The sequence below is a fragment of the Calidris pugnax genome, unplaced genomic scaffold (assembly GCF_001431845.1).
Source record: "Calidris pugnax isolate Ruff unplaced genomic scaffold, ASM143184v1 scaffold24, whole genome shotgun sequence".
NCBI classification, from domain to species: domain Eukaryota; kingdom Metazoa; phylum Chordata; class Aves; order Charadriiformes; family Scolopacidae; genus Calidris; species Calidris pugnax.
This window is the reverse complement of record NW_015090922.1, coordinates 30691721-30712173: the sequence shown is the minus strand read 5'-3', so window position 1 is coordinate 30712173 and position 20453 is coordinate 30691721. Positions and strand designations below refer to the sequence as shown.

Here is a 20453-nt window from a genome sequence, read left to right as displayed (position 1 = left end):
CGGATAAACTAAATAGATCATGTCAGATTTTTTTAGTCTCTCACTACTAAGGTCTCAAAATATTCTTTAAGCTCTTTCTTAATCTTATTTGCTAGTGTCTTTATCTACTCTTCTTAAAGCACAGATGCTAAACAGGATTCCAGCTGTAGCCCCATTAATGTAATAACTGCAGAGGTTTAGTCTCTAATCCTACTTAATATTCCCTCCATATCCATCTAAGGGTTGCACAGCCATGCCCAGCAGCAGGACCTTAGAGCAACTGACTGTTATTAATGATGGCTCCTTGATAGTCACTGTTTCACATGAGATAGTCCTCTGTCCCACTGGTCCAGACCTACATATTCTTCTCATAGCTATATGAAACACTGTTCGGGTGCAAATGAAATTATTTTTGCTAACCACTATGCAAAAATTTCATAGCATTTTGTACTTAGTGGGCACCCTTCTGTTACTTCACACAGATCTGTGTCCACAGGATCGGAAAAGTGACATAGTAGGTAGATCTGCCTTACAGGACAAAGAAAAAGTTCAATGCAAGCTAGAATTTAAGAACGACAAGAGGAAAAAAAAAAAAAAGAGAGAGGTGCTAAGTAAGAGCATAGAAAAATAATAGGCCCTGAATAAAGTTCGCTGGTATTGTATGAACCAACTGTTTTTCTTTAGAGAATACTGATTAACCTGAAACTGGAACATTTTCATGAAGCATACTGGTTTCAATAAAAGTGTTGTCGGAAAAGATTGCTAAAGTCCAGGTTATGATTATTTGACCGAACTACCTACAAAGAGAACCACCATCATTCCAGGGTAGAAGGAGCCAATTAAGGACTCTTTCCTCTCCTTCAGAAAATCCTAAACTACATCCCAACTGCTTGATAGGGCAAAGTTACATTTGCCTCTCTCACCTCCCAGTGGCACTACTCTTACACTCCCGATTACTGAATACTCCAGGGATCTTTCTTTTCCTGGTTTTTTATAATGACATGAAATAAAACATGTCAAAACCACATTTTTTTAATGAAACAGAATTCTAGCCAATCTTAGTTGTGAGAACCATGTTGAAGTAAAAAGGACACAGAGGGAAATTGCACTGAACCAGCCTAAATAGGGATATGTAAGCACTGAGCCAGCTTCTGTCTAAGAGCTTTAAGCGTCAAATACATTTTAATCAGCTGTGTCTGTAGATCTGCATTGGATAGTCCCAGACAGTAGTTATTGCCTCTGGGTTTCTGCATAGATTAATGCGAGATGCATATCCCTGTTTATCTGCTTGTAAATTCTGAAATTAAAGGTCTGTATTTCCAGACAAACTTGCAAAACACGTTTGCTTTTTAACCAAGCTCCATGCTGTGCAAAAGTTTGCACATTTACTCACCTGCACGCTCGGAGTAGTGGCCCAGTTGGAGGAAAGATCTGTGCAAGAGTGGTGTAACATGGGATGGCTACAGCATTGTAGAACCCAATCTATGAAAAACAACAATGAAAAAAAAAAAAAGTTAAATGTTGCCAAACTACAATGCTGAAAGTTATCAGCCAACTATCTCAAAGCTGCTGACTACTGACTTAATTACTGCTTATGTTATAATTCATACTTCTGCACCTCCTCTTAATATCTGAATACTTTAAAATGAAACACTAACAGTGAAGTCTCTGCCAACTGCAAGTTGCTTACCTGCCTCTGTTTTATGACTAATACAGCTGCTTCAGGCAGGATTTTCTACAGGACTTTTTCTTATCCAATTGATTCAGTTGACTTACTCAGGATCCATCTGGGTTTTTGGTGTCAGTAGTGGCAAGAAGTAGGTTCAGATCGCAGAGCCATTTCTGCAAACATTCTTCTTGTGATCAAAATTTTTTTTTAAAAAGTAAAGTTGTGCAACATTGCCCAAAATATGATCAGATTGTGGATTGCTCTGATGTCCTCCAGAGTATGTATGCCATAGCTCAATTCACTTGAGCTGGTAGGGGCTTTGCACCTTTGGAAAGTTTTTAAAAGATGTGCACTGTGATCCATAATTGGTTTGCAATTTCTTTTCATGTATATGGTTCAGTGATATATTTTTACCATTATCATATAAATCTATTTAGAGAACATCAAATGAGCACCTTTTTAATGATATCTGATTCATACAGGCTTAGGGGCCTATGACAGCTACCATGTCACAGCTAAATTGTCATGACATGAGGGAATTTTTAGAAAATGTTACTTCTTTATTAGCAAGTATGACAGGTAAAATTCAGATCCATTATAACATCACTCATTTATACCAGACTCTCATAATAATTACAGTAGCACACTATGATCCCTTTTCTTTGGGTAGAGTTCTTAAATATCTTTTAGTGAAATGCCATGTATTGTACTGTGACCAAAGCATTTGGTAATAAATCTTTTTAAGAGCCTAAACATTGGCCCTTATTCAGACATCACCTCCATTAACACCGAGATTCCTCCCCTAGTGCTACATAACCAAGTCCATTCTGTACTTTTTAAAAAATAAGATACATTTTCTGACCTGAGAACCCAACAGTCTGAGTTGAAGTAACCGTGATGTAACCAACAGAAAGAAACTGCAGCTGGTGAGAAGGCAAGGCTGCACTCAGCTGTGATGTCTGCTTATCAACAAAATGCTTGCTGTTCTGCAGAGTGCACTGTTTTCTTATGTTCTTTTCTTGTATTTTTTCTTTTTTTTTTTTTTTCTTGTTTGTTTGCTTTTAAGGGGGACTATTGTGTTTCACTGCAGTATAGCACATTACCTATAGCTATTAAAAATTAAAATGGGAGCTTAGGTACAGTCACACTGTAGACCTTCTGGCTCAATGAGAAATGTGTTGCCATCGCAAAACATGAAAGAATTCAACCAAACTAAGTTCATCTGCAATATATTCCAAACAATCTTCTCTTTGGAACCCCAGTATTTATAATAAAATGTGTCCTTGAAGGTCCTGAAAGCTTTTAAGCTAAAATGTACATCAATCAAGGAGAAAAAACCCTAAAAGGCTCAATGGATTTAGGTTTTGAATAAAGCCAAGCTTATTAAAAACATTCCTTTGTGAGAGTTTCCATTTCTGACCAGAGCAAACTCAAACAAATCCCTTTTGTAAAAGGTTTAGATTACCTGAATAAATTATTCCAGATTTATTTTTATGTTGCTGTGGCTAGAGAGAAAGCCTAGTGGTCACTCAGGTATGAGCAAATTATTGAGATCACTGCAGGAGAGGCAATGTATGTCTATCCTAAAGATGCATAAACAAGTAGAACTAGAGGGTATCTTTTTTTCTGACTGAAGTAATAAAGCACCTTTAAGATTTTAACCCTTGCTGCATAAGAGTAAACTTTTTATTTTCATTTTGAAAATTATATTTCTGGAGTAAGCTAAATGGCTGAAGCACGTGAACTGTTCCTTCTCTCTCCCTTCATTACTCAAGATGGCTTGACTTCCTTATTAAAAGGGCTTTCAGGCCACTGCATAGTTTTGTCATTTCTATTTTCTTCACATGTTCCAAAAGGAGGGGCAGAAAAGAGGGTGATGGGATCCTTGCTGAATCAGAAAAAAATTCTCAGTGCAGGCTCCACAGTAGTAACACGCCAAGCTCAGAGACCTTACATGAGTTGTGCTGCAAAGGGTGTAAAGCTCAACAGTCACCAACTGATCCAGCCACTCAAGAGGAAGAGCTAAGCACAAGATATTCTCAAAGATGAGTACTTGAGGCAGAAATAGGTTTTTTCAGAGATTACATGTTTATACAAATCCTCATTTCCTAAACATAATTGTCATTCAAATAAGGTATTAATGCTTTAATTAAAATCCACATAAAAATACTCATTAATGCTTTTTGTTACAGCCCAAGGAAACGGATGATAATACTTTACTAAAGTCTTCAGTCTCTACATAAATACAGGAATGGTTACTTTCACAGAATTAAATATGTCCTAAATCTCACATTTTGCTGTAACATGGTAGATACAGTAGCTACAAATATACTACCAAAGTTGGCTTTTAATGTCCTATCATGCTTAATATTTTACTCTTATACTATTAAGCATGAAACAGAGCACAAAGTAAAAAAGAACCTGATGAAGACCTTGGAACAATACTTATTGTGTTTAAAAGAGAAACATCTTTTGATGCAGCCCAGGATACAGTTGGGTTTCTGAGCTGCCAGTGCACATTGCTGGCTCACGTGCAGCTTTTCATCCACCAGTACCCCCAAGTTCTTCTCAGAAGGGCTACTCTCGCTCCCTTCATCCCCCAGCCTGTATTGATACCGGGAGTTGCCCTGACCCAGGTGCAGGACCCTAAATTTGGCCTTATTGAACTTCATGGGGTTCACTTCTTGTGCTGGGAGGCATCTCGTCTGGTCCCATAGACTTCTGAATTTTCAGGTTCCTCAGGTGGTCAGGAATCTGATCTTTGCTGACAGTGGGAAGGACTTCGCTCCCCCAATCCCTACCTTGTGGTCCATCCACTTAGAGGAAGAGTTTTTCTCATATGTGTTTTATAAACACTATAAACACATCATTTAACTAAGAGAGTTCATACCTGACCCTGAGGGACTTCATCTTTCTTGTCTCTGTCCATCATAGGAATAGGCTGAATACCCGTTTTCTTCATTTCATCACCCTGGAGAAAAGCAGAGAGTGAGCTTAGGAAAACAAAAATCAGGACTACTGAGGTCTGAATTTCCATCTTCTATTGTATGTCAACCTAAAAATCCAGAATTTAATATAATGTCTGGTACTGATCTAAGGCAAACTCAGAAAAGTGCCTAAGGAGGGGCTAATGAGCCTACATTACACATTCACCTAAATGATAATGTAAAAAGCAGATACTGAAAATGAAGTTTTTGAGTCAATGTACACACATCTTCCTTGCTTCCAAGGGCACCTCCATAATAAAAAGCAACTGGAAGAATAAAACCAAAGAAATCAGTTCATTGTATTATCTTCTATTCATAGCTAGTCTCATCTTTCAAAACATTACTGTTTAAAGCACTACAATACAACGACCAGTAGAACACAACTCACCCATCCAAGGAGAAGCCGAGTAAAATAGATTAATTTCAATGTCAACAATCCAATCTTTTTCACCATGCTGCTTTGAAGAAGCTGTCTGTCAAACATCCTTCTCTAAGTATGTTATCCATTACACTCATAAGAGGAATACTGGGAAAGATGTAGTATATCCAAAGACCAGATATATGTAATGTACTAGAGAAAATTCTCTCCTTAGATTTCACCCATTACCAGCAGAGCAGCCAAAACACATTTCTGAGTGCTATACTGGGCCTGAACACAATTACTCCTTAACAACCCATGTTTTCCATTACGCTTATGTCTCAAATGCACTGTCAAAACACCACAAAATACCTTTAATCTTGAGGTTATAAAGCTAACTACAGCCATGGCAGTGGTTGCTTTTGGCTACTGCTCATGTCTGAGATTCCAAAGTCAATGAGATCTTCAGATCACTAACCTTATGTACTGGGTTTGCATGGTGAGGTTTTGGTAGCCTGGGGGCTACAGGGGTGATTTAAGTGAGAACATGCCAGAAGCTTCCCCCGTGTCCAAGAGGTAGTGCCAGCACTATGAGGGCTGCTATGGGGAAAGGTAACTCCATCCCAGTCAGACCCAATACTCTTTAGTTAGAGAGAAAGTTTATGCAGGATAACTGCTCATACAATGCTTATCTGTGTCCTTTATTGTGAGATTCAGCTCACAAAAGTTTATCTGAAAGCTTGGGACACTCCCTAAATCTGTGTTCTATGCTTCTGCTACAGTTAGTGAAGGCATCTCCAGAAGATAATGGAATATACTTTTCTCATAAGATTTTATCAAGCCACGTTTCAAATGCCAATGAGCCTTTCAAGGGAGGATTTTGGCACCTTTACTTAAAGAGAAGTTTGCAATATAATAAATTGATTCTGGTCTGAGCAGACTATCTTTCTGTTTGACTGCCTTGCAACTACCTTGAGGGTAGAAAAGATTGGGGCTTCTGGAAGTCAATTCCCTCTCGCATATTTGGCCTCAACAACACCTATTAACTATGATCCTTCTCAGTTAAAACCAACAGTTGTAATCAGGAAGTTATTTTTGAATTGATGTCTGTACTATCTTCTCGCATCATATTATTTCTTTCTCCAAGTAGTTAGAGAGGCTAGAATCATTGAATATAACCTCATTTTACTGTGAAAAGAAACAAAAGTAAAGGCCTCCTTCCTCAGCTGATAAATAAGATGCCTGTAACAATTCCAAGCACAGATATTCAGTCGATTATTTACAAACTGTAAGCAAATTTTGTTTTTATGCACCCTGAGTAAATAATATTAAATTTTTTTCCATTTGCTTGAAGTACTGCAATTGATTGATCCAAGACTGTCTGCAGCCTTGCAGCCTCATGAACAAAGCTCAGATTTATGTTTACCATTTCACCTCAAAAGAAAAAGGTATCACAGAATGGTTTGGGTTGGAAGGGACCTCTTTGAATCACCCAATCCACCCCACACACCTACCCCAGCAGGATCGGCCAGAGCAGTGTGCTGTGTCAAGTTTTGACTATCTCCAATGATGGAGACTCCAAAGCCACTCGTAAATCACCCTCGCAGTAAAAAAGTATTAAATTTAGATGGAACTCATGCACTAGAAACACGAGTGTTTTCTTGTGCTCAGTATATGCAAACACATACGTGATTTCCAGAAGCATTTACACCTGTGGCTGGATTTGTCAGCCATCCTGACTGGATCATAAGTTACATCAACATTATATCTCCATTATATCACCCATAAGACTATTCACTTTCCAGTGGTGACATTTCAGAAAGTACTGATCTAGATCTTTGAGCTTATACAGTCTGCATTTTTCACCTATTTTATTGTAGTCTGAGCAGTTCATAATTAAGAGAAAGAGAACATGTAAATAAAAAAACACCCACAAGCCATGCACATTTTGAATTTCATAATCAACATGCAACAGGCAGGACAACAATCTCCATGCTATGTGCATGCTACAACTCTGTGGGCCTGATTTCCATTTTACACCCATGTAAAACAGAAATAATCCCACTGAATTCTGCAGACTTGCATAGGACACATAACAGAAAAGAACATTTTATGACACACATGTTCAATGGTAGTTCTGAAAATACAGCGTATCTTCTAAAACTGCATAATTCAATTCTATGCAACACCCTCAGAATTCATTCCTTATCCCTAAAATAGTCACTTCCACTTTAAAAATTAAATTATTATAACATTTGCTCAGCGTAAGACACGCGAGAGATTGAATCTTTATTTATGAACATGATTACATTAGCACAGCTCAATGCCTTGTTTCAATTCTCACATCTTATCTGTGGCGTAACTTTCAGTATATTAAAAAATCAGCGCTCTCAACACTGTAGTTGTTGAGTTGGCTCACAAAAAGATTGAAATGGTCAGATGAGAAAAATTTTAGGGTTTTTCATGGACTCATACTACAGCTTTGTAAGTGTGTTTCATATTTTGGATTTCTAAAATACAAACAGAAGCTTCCAAAACTACAGTTAGTAACTTAAAAAACTTTACAGATTTTCTTCTGTGTTCTGTTGCTTGGTCACTTTATGTTAGGACCCACTTTCTACATTCATTTTTAACAGAGAGAAAAAATGTTGCCTGAAAATTAGGAAGCTAACTTAATTCTCTAAATATCTTCAGAGTAAACAACAAAACACATGCATGCACAAACTAACACTTTTTAAAACAAGCACATTAAGACATCCAATACTTATAGTTGGTTTTTCTTCCTGGATACTTCCATTCATAAAGACAAGACAGTAAACAAAAAGCAACATACATACCTCAGCCCAGAACTCCGCATATATATCATTGGCTGTCAGTCTGGTAACTGGCCACAACTTTGTTACAGAACACAAATCACAAGCCGTCATCATCAGACCTATCACTCTATCCCTACAAGAAAAAATACATTAAATTGTAAGTTTGGTAAAGAATTAATGGTCACATTACAAAGTTTTTATTTGCCCTTCTTCAGTTCAATCAGCAGCAAAGTGTATATACTACAAAATTTCTCCTGCCTTGCTTGTTTCTTCCTCACTTGTTTATGACTCACTGGCAAGGCATCCTACAAACTGGAAATTATATTCCCTGTAGCATTCCCTGTGTTGTTTGCAACCAGAGTTCATTGACTATCCTCTACACAATCACATTCATAGAAAAGTACACAAGAATGCCTGCCTGTTAAAACACTCACATGCCCCTCCTTAAATATCTGAAAATACAGTACAAGTCCGTAAAAAGAAAAATGTCATAATCTGCTGCTGCGTTTACACCCATGTAAAACAGAAATAATCCCACTGAATTCTGCAGACTTGCATAGGACACATAACAGAAAAGAACATTTTATGACACACATGTTCAATGGTAGTTCTGAAAATACAGCGTATCTTCTAAAACTGCATAATTCAATTCTATGCAACACCCTCAGAATTCATTCCTTATCCCTAAAATAGTCACTTCCACTTTAAAAATTAAATTATTATAACATTTGCTCAGCGTAAGACACGCGAGAGATTGAATCTTTATTTATGAACATGATTACATTAGCACAGCTCAATGCCTTGTTTCAATTCTCACATCTTATCTGTGGCGTAACTTTCAGTATATTAAAAAATCAGCGCTCTCAACACTGTAGTTGTTGAGTTGGCTCACAAAAAGATTGAAATGGTCAGATGAGAAAAATTTTAGGGTTTTTCATGGACTCATACTACAGCTTTGTAAGTGTGTTTCATATTTTGGATTTCTAAAATACAAACAGAAGCTTCCAAAACTACAGTTAGTAACTTAAAAAACTTTACAGATTTTCTTCTGTGTTCTGTTGCTTGGTCACTTTATGTTAGGACCCACTTTCTACATTCATTTTTAACAGAGAGAAAAAATGTTGCCTGAAAATTAGGAAGCTAACTTAATTCTCTAAATATCTTCAGAGTAAACAACAAAACACATGCATGCACAAACTAACACTTTTTAAAACAAGCACATTAAGACATCCAATACTTATAGTTGGTTTTTCTTCCTGGATACTTCCATTCATAAAGACAAGACAGTAAACAAAAAGCAACATACATACCTCAGCCCAGAACTCCGCATATATATCATTGGCTGTCAGTCTGGTAACTGGCCACAACTTTGTTACAGAACACAAATCACAAGCCGTCATCATCAGACCTATCACTCTATCCCTACAAGAAAAAATACATTAAATTGTAAGTTTGGTAAAGAATTAATGGTCACATTACAAAGTTTTTATTTGCCCTTCTTCAGTTCAATCAGCAGCAAAGTGTATATACTACAAAATTTCTCCTGCCTTGCTTGTTTCTTCCTCACTTGTTTATGACTCACTGGCAAGGCATCCTACAAACTGGAAATTATATTCCCTGTAGCATTCCCTGTGTTGTTTGCAACCAGAGTTCATTGACTATCCTCTACACAATCACATTCATAGAAAAGTACACAAGAATGCCTGCCTGTTAAAACACTCACATGCCCCTCCTTAAATATCTGAAAATACAGTACAAGTCCGTAAAAAGAAAAATGTCATAATCTGCTGCTGCGTTTATAAAATCATAGAATCATAGAATTATCCAGGCTGAAAGGTACCTCCAAAGGTCATCTAGTCCAGCCTCCTCACAGTCAGCAGGGACACCCCCAATTAGATGAGGTTGCCCAGGGCCTCATCGAGACTCACCTTGAATATCTCCAGGGATGGGGCCTCAACCACCTCCCTGGGCAACCTGTTCCAGTGCTCCACCACCCTCTCAGTAAAGAACTTTCTCCTAATCTTCAATCTAAATCTGCTCCACTCCAGTTTAAAGCCATTGCCCCTCCTCCTGTCACTGCAGGCCTTTGTAAACATGTTCTGCCCAGCCTTCCTGTAGCCCCCCCCAGGTACTGGAAGGCTGATATTAGGTCTCCCTGCAGCCTCCTCTTCTTCAGGCTGAAAAGGCATTTCTTTCTGGTTTTTAAAAAGAGAGGCACATTTGCTCCAAAAAGAGGAAAAGACTAGTTCTGAGTCTATCTCAGGGTACTCTGTCACTGCTTTGTTGGAGTGAATTCTAACCCTGACAGAACAAGAATCTGACACATAACTCTGTCCCATACACTGACAAATTTGGTCACAGAATACCTGAGCAGCAACAGTAAGATTATAATCATTATCAGAATAAGGCACACACACAAAAAAAATCTTATTTAAACAGTTTTCTAGCATTTGTCCACTACCCAAACCTATGGTTTATGAATCTAAGTTTTATAAAGAAAACGGGCAAATTAATGAATGAATTCATGTGTTTTCCACCCAATGGAGAATTTAAGATGACACTTAAGGACACCTACATCTTTATTAATAATGCCTATTCCATGGAAAAAGCACACAACTTGCTAACTTGCATGCCAATATGATGACAATCATTAAAACTGTACCAACAGACAAATATACCAAGGAAAATATACAAATAAATAATATAATCAATAGATAAATGGCAAAGTTCAATTCCCCTGAGTTAAGAAAGAGGATTCATCAGCCACATAAGGACCAAATTTAGCATTCCATAGCATGCAGAGATACCAACTACAAGTCTTGGACTCTTTAGCCACATTACAAACTAATGTCCTAACTTCGGGCACATGGCTTTGCATCAAAAATGCTCGGAGGGCAGGCAAGATAAAAAAATACAAACATAATATTCAATTGCACACTAGACAGTTGTGATCCCATTTAAATTTTATAAACCAAGATGTCTGGTAAATCAAGATTTCTGGTAAATATCATTCTTAGATTATTGGTAACTACTATATCTTTGTCTTTTTAAAATGTTGAGGTTTATTCAAATCTGACAAGCTTCAGTTCCATACTTGGAAATAAGCTTTTAAAAACTGCCCTTTCTAGAGTGTTGAAATCATTTATTCAAAACTACTCATAAAACCCTGTAAAACTCCTCAGAAAGAAGACCCAAGTACCAAAGTTCCCTCTGAAAAGACATCATAATCATGACTCAATTTTTTTCCCATATTACCTCTCTAATTTTTCGCCACATTAGATTAATGACAGGATTCATGAAGGGCTGCATGAGCACTTTAATGAAGCCTGAGAAACATCTCTCATCCAGAGTGCAATATGTTTTTTTTATATGGTCAGTCAAATATTTATGAATATGAATATATGCACTTGTATACTTTTAAAACTTGCTGCTATCTTAACTCACTAAGGTTGAGATCTGACCAGAATTCTTTCCAAAAAATGCACGTTGACAGAGTAATAAAAATAATGACGTAAAAATAAAATTAAGCAATTATTGCACTATATCCTTTTCCTCCACCACTTCACTGCCTGGGCACTAACTTTCCTCTGCGGATGATCTGTCACTGAACTGTATAGATGACATCCAAAGGCAGTGATATGTAAATATAAAACACTGGAAATTACTGTTACATACTTGGAATTTTACACACAACTGGTCTTTGAAATCTCACATTTAAGAAAGTTACCGTGTATACAGATTTTTTTTTGCAAAAATAAGGTTTTTCTTTCTGGGACTAATGCCATAGTGAATTAATACTGGTTATGCCTCTTTACCTGTGTGCTTGGTTCTTAAGGTTTAATGCTCCTGCTTGATGCAGCTCTTCAAGCTGTTTTCTATTTCCAAAATATAGGGCAAGGTCTGTGGCGATGATGGCTTTCCGGATGATCTCAAGTACTTGCTCATATTCACTGGAGCTCAGATTGGAGAAGACATTGTGCCCTTCCAGCTATGAAAAAGTAAAAAACCAATAAAAAGCACAAGCTCTAATTCTGAGATGATTTCAGTCTTTCCTTCACCAGACAGATTACAATGGTTTTACAGCCCAATGACAATTTTTGTTGCAAACTCAAATGTTGACAGCCTGAAATTCCCATTTTTATCTTTCTTTCTTAAATACAGTCATGAAACCTATGACTAAACCACTGATTTGGTTTTGGAACTACTCGTCCTGAAGCCTAAATGTATTAACAGAGAAAAATGCTATCTTTTTCTTCCCCGATTTATAGGCAGTACAGACACAGCACTCCCAGACAGTATTAGTTTGGGAACTCATGATTCAATCCTAATCCAGAGTACTGCATTGCCAAGTTGGTAAACTGAGTGTCTGATTCACTCTGAAGCACAATTTTGATCCTGCATAACATATAATATGGATAAGGAAATATCCAAGTTGAAGTACTAAAATAATTCTGTTTTCATAGTGTTCCAAATGAAATGTGCCTGAAATTGCTGCAATTATTGATACAATTTTATCTATAGAAATCAAGTTAATTACAATATTTTAATGTATATGAACATTTAGGGGGAAAAAGCTGCTTTGTTCAACCATGAGTTGACTGAATCATGAACCAATGACAATGGCTTCCACTATGGAGGCTCTGGCAACACGCCACTGTCATCTTTTTTCAACTTCCACTATGTATTATTGCACATTTAACTGACAATATCCATGTACTGTGATTGCTCATGAAGCTATATCCCATTTTGAAAAGTCAACACTATTCGCTGTCTCTAAGATTTGGAAAACAACTTGTCAAAATTCTTCCTACTATTGAGAGGAAACAGAATAAAATAAGAATGAATAAGCCAGTCATGTTGAGGTGTGCACATTCACAAATAGAAAATATTATTAAAATATATCAAATGCAGATGTGTTTTGACATTTAATTGACATTTGGGCTGAAGCTCATAAAAAGTTTCCCTGACTTTTGTCAAGCATTTACATAATTTGTTCAAAATAAATCCTCCGTGGTACAAATAGGCTTGGTTTCTCTCACCATCCGGAACGTAAACGTCATTTTCCAACATTTTTACTTGGACAAGTAGATTTATTGTGAATAATAAATAGAAAATACATCCGTCTATGTCTCAATGTTCCTTTGACAGACTCCTAAGTCATAGAACACAATGTTTAAAAAACAAAATTCAGAACATTTTAACCCATCATCAACACTTTGGGAGCAGGAAATGACTACTACTACTTTTCATGATTCAGGGTTTTGGTGACACTTTCCTCCCCAACCTTACTGCCTAATCCACTAGAAAAGGCTATTTGCTCTGATATTTGAAGTAATCTAGATTCTATTCTTTAGGCTTTAGAAGCTGCACTATCAGAAAGTCCACTGTGACAGCTTCTGTTCATACTACTAGAAAAGAACTGATTCTGTTAAGTACTGACAGAAACTGCCATTTCTGAGCACGTCACTTAGGTTTTTGAGTAGTACATATGAAGTATAGCTCCTAAGATTTTATTCTTTCCCTGCTGAGCTAAAGCTAGTGAATAGAATCCTCTGTATTCATAAAATTGGTGTAGGCTAGAACTGCAGATGGATGACCAAAGCAGCTATAAAGTTTCAAACAGTGAAAAGTACTGCAGGTTACTAACATAAAATTAAAACTCATTGAGATAAACCCTAAAGGGTTTGGTAGGTTGGTTGGATTTTTTTTTTTTTTTTTGCAACAACCCAGGAATTTAGTAAAGCTTTTTGATTCAAACAAAAAACAGCAAATCCAAAAGGCTGCTCTAATCTGCCTTTGCTGCTAATCACCACCTCTGGGCACTCAGGTAGGCAGTGTTTGAATCCACTCTACAGCCCTGACCACCTCTCTCTCTTTCATCACTCACAGTGATGGCCAGAGCTAGGAGGTAGTACAGAAACAAAAGGGTTTCCGGCCCTCTTGGCAAATGGGACTTTCACCAATTACAACATTTCTGCAGGAAAAATGCAAAATGATTTTTGAAGAATGACAGAAGTCTGCTTCACGTAGCCATAGCGGGACAGAGAATTGTTAATGACTGAGGAACTTGCTCACTGCGCACAAACTCACACAAAGAGTGAATACTAAAAAGCTAATGACATACCACCACTGAAGGACTCAATGACACCCTCCTACATGGAGGAGCATTCAGACATAAAGTTTACATTCTCTGATGAAATGTATATGATACCTAAAACCATAATCACAAGATGTGCTTCTGAATACAACACAGAATATGTATTTTTCCTAAAAAGTGATTAGATATTTAAGAAAATATCTATCTTCCCCCTGAAAGACCAGAAAGAAAGAAAAGTTAATAACGAATTAGTGGCACAGTAGCCTGGTAAGGCTGTGCACTGAGCGTGTGTATGGTAAACTAAAACCAGTGAGCGCAAGTATGTTATGGACTGGCAGTAGTTTCACAGGTGAGAGTTCTCAGTTTTCTAATTGAGCACAAAAAAAAAAAATTCACTGAGGAGAAAATATCTGTGTGTCAGTAGCACACTTGGATTTCCCGAAATGCATCTGCATGCTTTCTTGTAGTTTTCTACTCATCAAACATACAGACACTTCATCTCATCTTATGAGCTCTCTTTCATACAATACCTTACACAGTTGGTTTTTTATTTCAAATTGCTGAATAACAAAAAAGCACATGAAACAAGCTTAAACTCTTCATGCTTGCAAAATTAACATTTCCTCCATCATGCCACACATATAATGTTCGTGGAATTTATTACAGCAGGTTTTCAAACTTCTCATGCAAACTTTTGCTAGCACTTGAGTTTTTATTCAGAATTTCAGGACAGTTGAAGATTTTGTTGAAGCACATTATGCCAGAAGTATCTAGCAAGTAAGAAACTGATTTTTTATTTTTGAAGTTCCTAATCCATATGGTCATAGGAAAAAACCTCATTAATCCAGAAGCTAAAACCTCTACAGGAAGGCCATAAGCAAAGACCTTCAAATACACAATATTTCTTATAACATCAAGATTTTGAGAAAGCTATGTTTTGCACTGTTATTTAATGCTTGGTCTGCTAATTGTGGGAACCCATCTTGCTGTAATAAATCTACCACTCTTCTAAATGAGCACTACAATCCAGAAATTAAATTAAGCATGCTTCAGAAAATCTACTGGATAATGATGTGACTCTTATTTCCACCACTGGAGTCTACTGCACAGAAGATACAATTTCAATAATCCTACCTGCAGGATGGACACAGTCTGCGAGAAGTGGTGCTGTTCCATTGTTGATGTGGAATAGAGAGCAGCTAAGGGGTGATCAAATTTCTGAAGATAACTGTTGCTGTAACCTCTGTGATCCAGGTCATGACACAAGCATGCAACTAAAAGACCTTTTCGCTATAAAAAAAAATAGAGATAAACATGAAAAGTAGGATGTATTTCCTGCCCCTAGATGTCACTCTTTCCTCAAAATACCGTAAGAGTTGCCCTAGGCTTACAGTGCCTTCAAAAATCACGTGTAGAAACATCCTTAAAATTGCGAGAAACATAAAAGTGAGGATACGCTAAATTAAAATTCTTGGTCCAACTGTAATTCAAACTTTTTATATATTATGAATTTTAAAAAACATTGTTGCAAAATCCCATCCTATCGGAGGGATTTTTCTTCAGGAAAAAATCCAAGTTTTAAACTCGGATCATTCATTCACTGAATCCTTACCGTGCTTATTGAAAAAAAAAAAGAAGAGTGCAGCTATTGAAGGAAAGAAAATACATAACATTTATGATCTCCTGGTCAAGACATCTGTGCCAAAGTACAATGTTATACCTGCCTCTGTAATTCTCCTCGAAGACACTTGATAAAGCTTCGTAGGTAAAACTCTTTCTAGGAAGTTACTAATGTGAGCTAGAGAAATGCTGGACAGCAGCAATTGTAAACAAAATAAGAGAGTAACTGATTTATTTTTTATTTATTTAATTAAATCTTAACATCCTGAAGAAATGGAGTCCCAAAAATCTCTCTTTCAACACACAAAATACAGGAACACTTGCAAAAGATTTTCACACAGCAGGTGTGTTTCGAAAACACATTCATTAATGTTTGTGAAGCAGTCTCTGTTGGCATGGAGTATCACAAAAATGTCTTTATAGACTTAACAGCTCTGTCTTAGAGTTGATTCTGATGTATGTTCAGTAAACAAGGATAAGGCTAAACAATGAAGCAGAAGAAGAATACTGATTAACCACGTATTAAATTAATAACATCCAACCTGCATACTGTACCGAAGTACATGATTCTGTGGAAAAATTGCAAAAATGATGTAACTAAAGATTTTATCACAAATTCACAATATGAAAAAATAAGGTTCTAGCAGCCTTAACTGTATTTCTGATTTTGAGACCTTCACTTTTATTCTAAAGCCTTCATTTTTATTTTTAATGATGCTATTAATACTGCATCTTGTGAAGTGCATGTTTAAAAAGCACCTACTAAAACAGATGATGCAGCATCACATGCCCACACAGATCCTCAGTGGAAATGGAATCCTTAGGAACACAACACACACCTATGTTACTTGAAATCATGCAGTAACAGCTGTAGGATGCCGGTATCTGCTTTTCATTAGTATCAGGAGGGGCAAAACAGTCTCTGATGGCAAAAGAAATATGAGTCTCAGAATCCTTTGTGCTATATGTTACATCTAGTGGGCATAAGCTTTTCTGTCCTTACTGCCCAAGTTTAATTCTCTTGTTGCATCCTGTGAAACCTGTGTGTTTTCTAGTCTTAACAGTTCTCATCAGTCCATCCCTTGTACCAGATGGTTCTCTTTGCCTAGCTTTTCCCATTTTCCACGTCCCAGGAAGTCATTCTTGTCTCAGTCCTTCAGGATTATAAAATGCCAAACCCCAGTGCTCTTGACCTTGTACCTATTGTCCCTGCTTGGATCCCAACCCTATGACCACTGCCTGCTGCTGGATCTATTTGTCTCTAGACCAGAGTCCCCTTTTCAGTGTTTCATACTTCTCATCTCTAAGTCTATCAAGGTTCATGTCATCATCCCTCACCTGAGACCAGCCCATCCTAGTTCCCCAAGTTTCACATAGTACTAATGATAGACAGTACTCCCTACCATAAATTTAGAATAGGGAGAACGTCAAAACGTGTACATGAATTTAGAGCAAACCTGCTGCTGCTTCTTCAGTAGGCAAATCCAAAAAATGGGAAGGAAGCACTAGGATTAGGAATCTAAATAATTCTCCTTCCTCAGGCTTTCCAATCACACCCATTCCTCTGCAGGGACCTTTATATACACTCTGCCCAAGCTGACAGCAAAACTCTAGCATAGAAAATGTACTTCTATGATGGCTGATACCTCTGATGAGGTCTGGTAACTAATACAATCATCTCACCTACCTCTAGATCAGTGAAAAGCCCCTGGTTGTTCTGAAGTATGGCATACATGCAATGTGCAACAGTAACTGCATGCTTCCAGTTGTGGTAGGGCACACGGCGATAATTCTTCTTTACAGACATAGTAAATCGGCACAGCTTTTCAAGTTCAAAGCTAGAAAGAAATTAATTTGGTCAGACACAAGAAATAAGAATGGTGAAAATAACCAACAGAGGATAAAAGATGCTCTTAGATTTACTCTTCTTGCTAGGATTGACTCTTGTTGCAGATGACTCATAGATTACAAGAGTCATTCAAGTTTTGGCAAGGACAGAGGAGAGTGTACACCTGAGAATGATCTTAGTTTAATCTGTAAAGTTCTGGAACACAAGTCAAGCTACCCACCTCAGGCAACACCATCGCATAACCTCCCAGAAACTTGAAGTGTGGTTTCATTAAACTGGTATCTATTCAACCTGCCAAATAGTGAAATTCAGCATCTAATGGACCATTTCAAAACATAATTTGTGATCAAAATAGAAAATAGGAGTTTTAAAGTAAATGACACAGAATAAATAATCCTACTTAAATAAAATTTCAGTCAAATGCCAAATGTGTAAATTGTTTTGAGTAGAAGCTGAAATGCTCCATATTGACATCGTGAAAAAAACAATTACCAAGACCTCAATTTTTTTTTTTTTCCAGTTTGACCAAATGTCCAGATATTCACATTTCACTTTTCTTCATTTTTCACCAAACAATATTCTTTAAGGAATTTCCGGTCCACCCAAATGCCCCAAATCTATAGCATTTATGGGATTATTTTGTAAAGAATTTTTTTTTCTATTTTTGTTATTAATATAGACAAGAAAAATGAACTTATGATCAAGAGTATTTTCACTAAGGTAATAATAAGTAATAAAGTAATTGTTATGTTGGTTTAAATGCTCACCAAAAATACTTCTGAGAGACTTCATGTTCTGTAGTACCAGAGCTCTGCACAATCTTTAGTAGACTTTGTTTATTGATGTTTATTTGGAAGGAAAGCTGAATACTTTTTGTTTACAGTTGGGAAATTCAGGCACAGATTAGAAATCAGGTAAAATTTTCTAATATACCTAATCCAAGCTCCCCCAGGTGAAAAAGGAACGTTACACTTTGAGCCCAGAACTGAACTGAAGATGCCAAAGTTCCAAGTCATGGACTTTTTCTCTCAAGAAACAGATCAGTTTTCCTTTATTCTTATTTTTTCACCTATTACTGTGTTTTGACTTTTTTTTTTAAGTTCCGCATTTTGAAAATTTCTTCAGTATCTCAGGGAAGTGGTATTAATGCTCTAGTGTTGCAGTATATGTGGGCTAAGAAAACAAGGCTGAATGTCTCCGACCTATACAGAAAATGTAAATGTTTCTACTATATGGAACCAGTTAGATAGAAAAACATATTTCTGTGGTTGTGTGCTGAGCAAAGTAATTATTCTTCTTAGCCTTAATCTGCCATTAGTAGAAATGGAGGTATATTGCCTTTCCCAAAAACTTTAGGGCTTCTTTCTTAATTCTAGAAAGTTAAGTCAGGCAGCCCCAGAAAACTGTTAGAACTACTGCTTAAAATAGTACATGATAATTCAGAATATCACAACAGTCACTTCCATCTACATCCAATATCAACTCAGTGGTTACTACGGGTCAGTACAGTTATAGCCAAAGGGAAAATCATTACCAATGATACCTCAATGTAGAACGCTATTCCTTCCTACACTGCTGCATTTTGTATACTTGATTAAAGCAGTAAAAGATTATTTCTTCATGAGAGCAAAGAACATACAGCGAGTATCAATGGATTTTTCTCCAAAATCCTCCCTGGACAGGACAGTTACACATGGCATAGGTCTACACTTAAAGGCATAATCTTACTCCTCCTTATATTAAAAAAATCAAATTTTATTCTGAAAATAGCTGTACTTGTTTCAGAGGGTTGAGAAGTTTTGTTCTTTCAGAAATTAAATACAAGTCCGGTCACAACAGCCTTCTTTTCAAATATTTTCCTCACTTTTGTTTCTTTAACTTTATATGTGAAAGCCGAGACTCATTTGAAAAATATCAACTCTTTGCCATCAAAGTTACACCTTGAAAGAAAGAGACTGAGAGACAGACAGGGAACAGAACAGAACTTAGTTGGGGGTGTCCCTGCTGACTGTGGGGAGGCTGGACTAGATGACCTTTGGAGGTCCCTTGCAGCCTGGACAATTCTATGATTCTGTGAATTTAGCTGGGAATTTGAACCCCAATCCTGCATCCACAGCCATTCATTCAGAAATGGAAACAAGCTAACTACACTGAGCAGTAGAGAACTGTATTTACAACAGTCACCCGCTGCGCAGTATTGAAGAAGACATGAGAAAGATGCTCAGGTCTTTCTGTATGCCTTGAGGGAATGGAGACTCATCCAGCTACTAAGATTGAACAGTCACCAGCAAATGTTTCCCAAATGCTGCTCCTTTATGCAGGGAGATACTCCTGCTTTCAATTGCCCAACTGTAGATTTTTTCCAGCCCCTTTCTTTCAGCAATGGGATTCACTTAGCCAAGAGACTACTTAGTAATGACAACGGACACTGAGAGAAAGGACAATACATGAAACATTTCATCTGAAAAACATTCACTTCCGTAATTAATCCACAATGATGTCGATAATTGACTTATTTAGCAAGATAAGATCTAAACTTAGATTACTATAACCATATGCTATATTAATTTCAGCAATCATATATTTGACAAGTCAGTATTCATGGACCTTCTCTCTTTTTTGGCAAGAGTGCTTTCAGTATCGTCACTATCTTCTGTCTGAAAGCCAATCTCATCTCTGAACAAAACAATACTTCTATATATTGGAAGGACAACTGTTTGGATGATATCCTGAGTTCTTTTACCAAGATGTTCCCAAATTTTATTAACTGAAGACTAAGAAGCTGGGACAAGAAATCCCCTCTGCTTATTACAGCCCTGTACAGACCATAGTAAATAAACTCCAAAGAAAATAAAAACTTGAATTAGAAAATAATGAACTCAAAAATTCCTAATAAACATACACATAAATTACAGAATTAAAGCTATAAATCATATATTTCATACCAGGCTGTCCCACAGGACTGGTGAACCATGTAGACAAAAATGGCAGGCCAGACATCCTCATACGGACTGATATCAAAGTGGTATCTAAGAAGAAAGTTTCAGCTTAGTAAGGACAAACGTCTTTTCTTTCTTA

At 36.9% G+C, this 20453-nt stretch overlaps 1 protein-coding gene across 2 annotated transcripts in view; it reads right to left on the bottom strand.

The window, feature by feature from the left end:
* PDE10A (phosphodiesterase 10A) overlaps positions 1–20453 on the bottom strand; it is a 190527-nt gene that overhangs the window by 7684 nt on the left and 162390 nt on the right. The window contains exons 15-21 of one of the 2 annotated variants that reach the window (XM_014951028.1): positions 20321–20404; positions 17214–17364; positions 15041–15196; positions 11625–11797; positions 9120–9231; positions 4539–4619; positions 1373–1461 (exon numbers count right to left, since the gene is read on the bottom strand). In XM_014951028.1, coding sequence (XP_014806514.1) covers positions 1373–1461; positions 4539–4619; positions 9120–9231; positions 11625–11797; positions 15041–15196; positions 17214–17364; positions 20321–20404 — 846 coding nt within the window. The remainder of the gene's footprint in view (positions 1–1372; positions 1462–4538; positions 4620–9119; positions 9232–11624; positions 11798–15040; positions 15197–17213; positions 17365–20320; positions 20405–20453) is intronic. The other variant, XM_014951029.1, reaches the window with a different exon arrangement.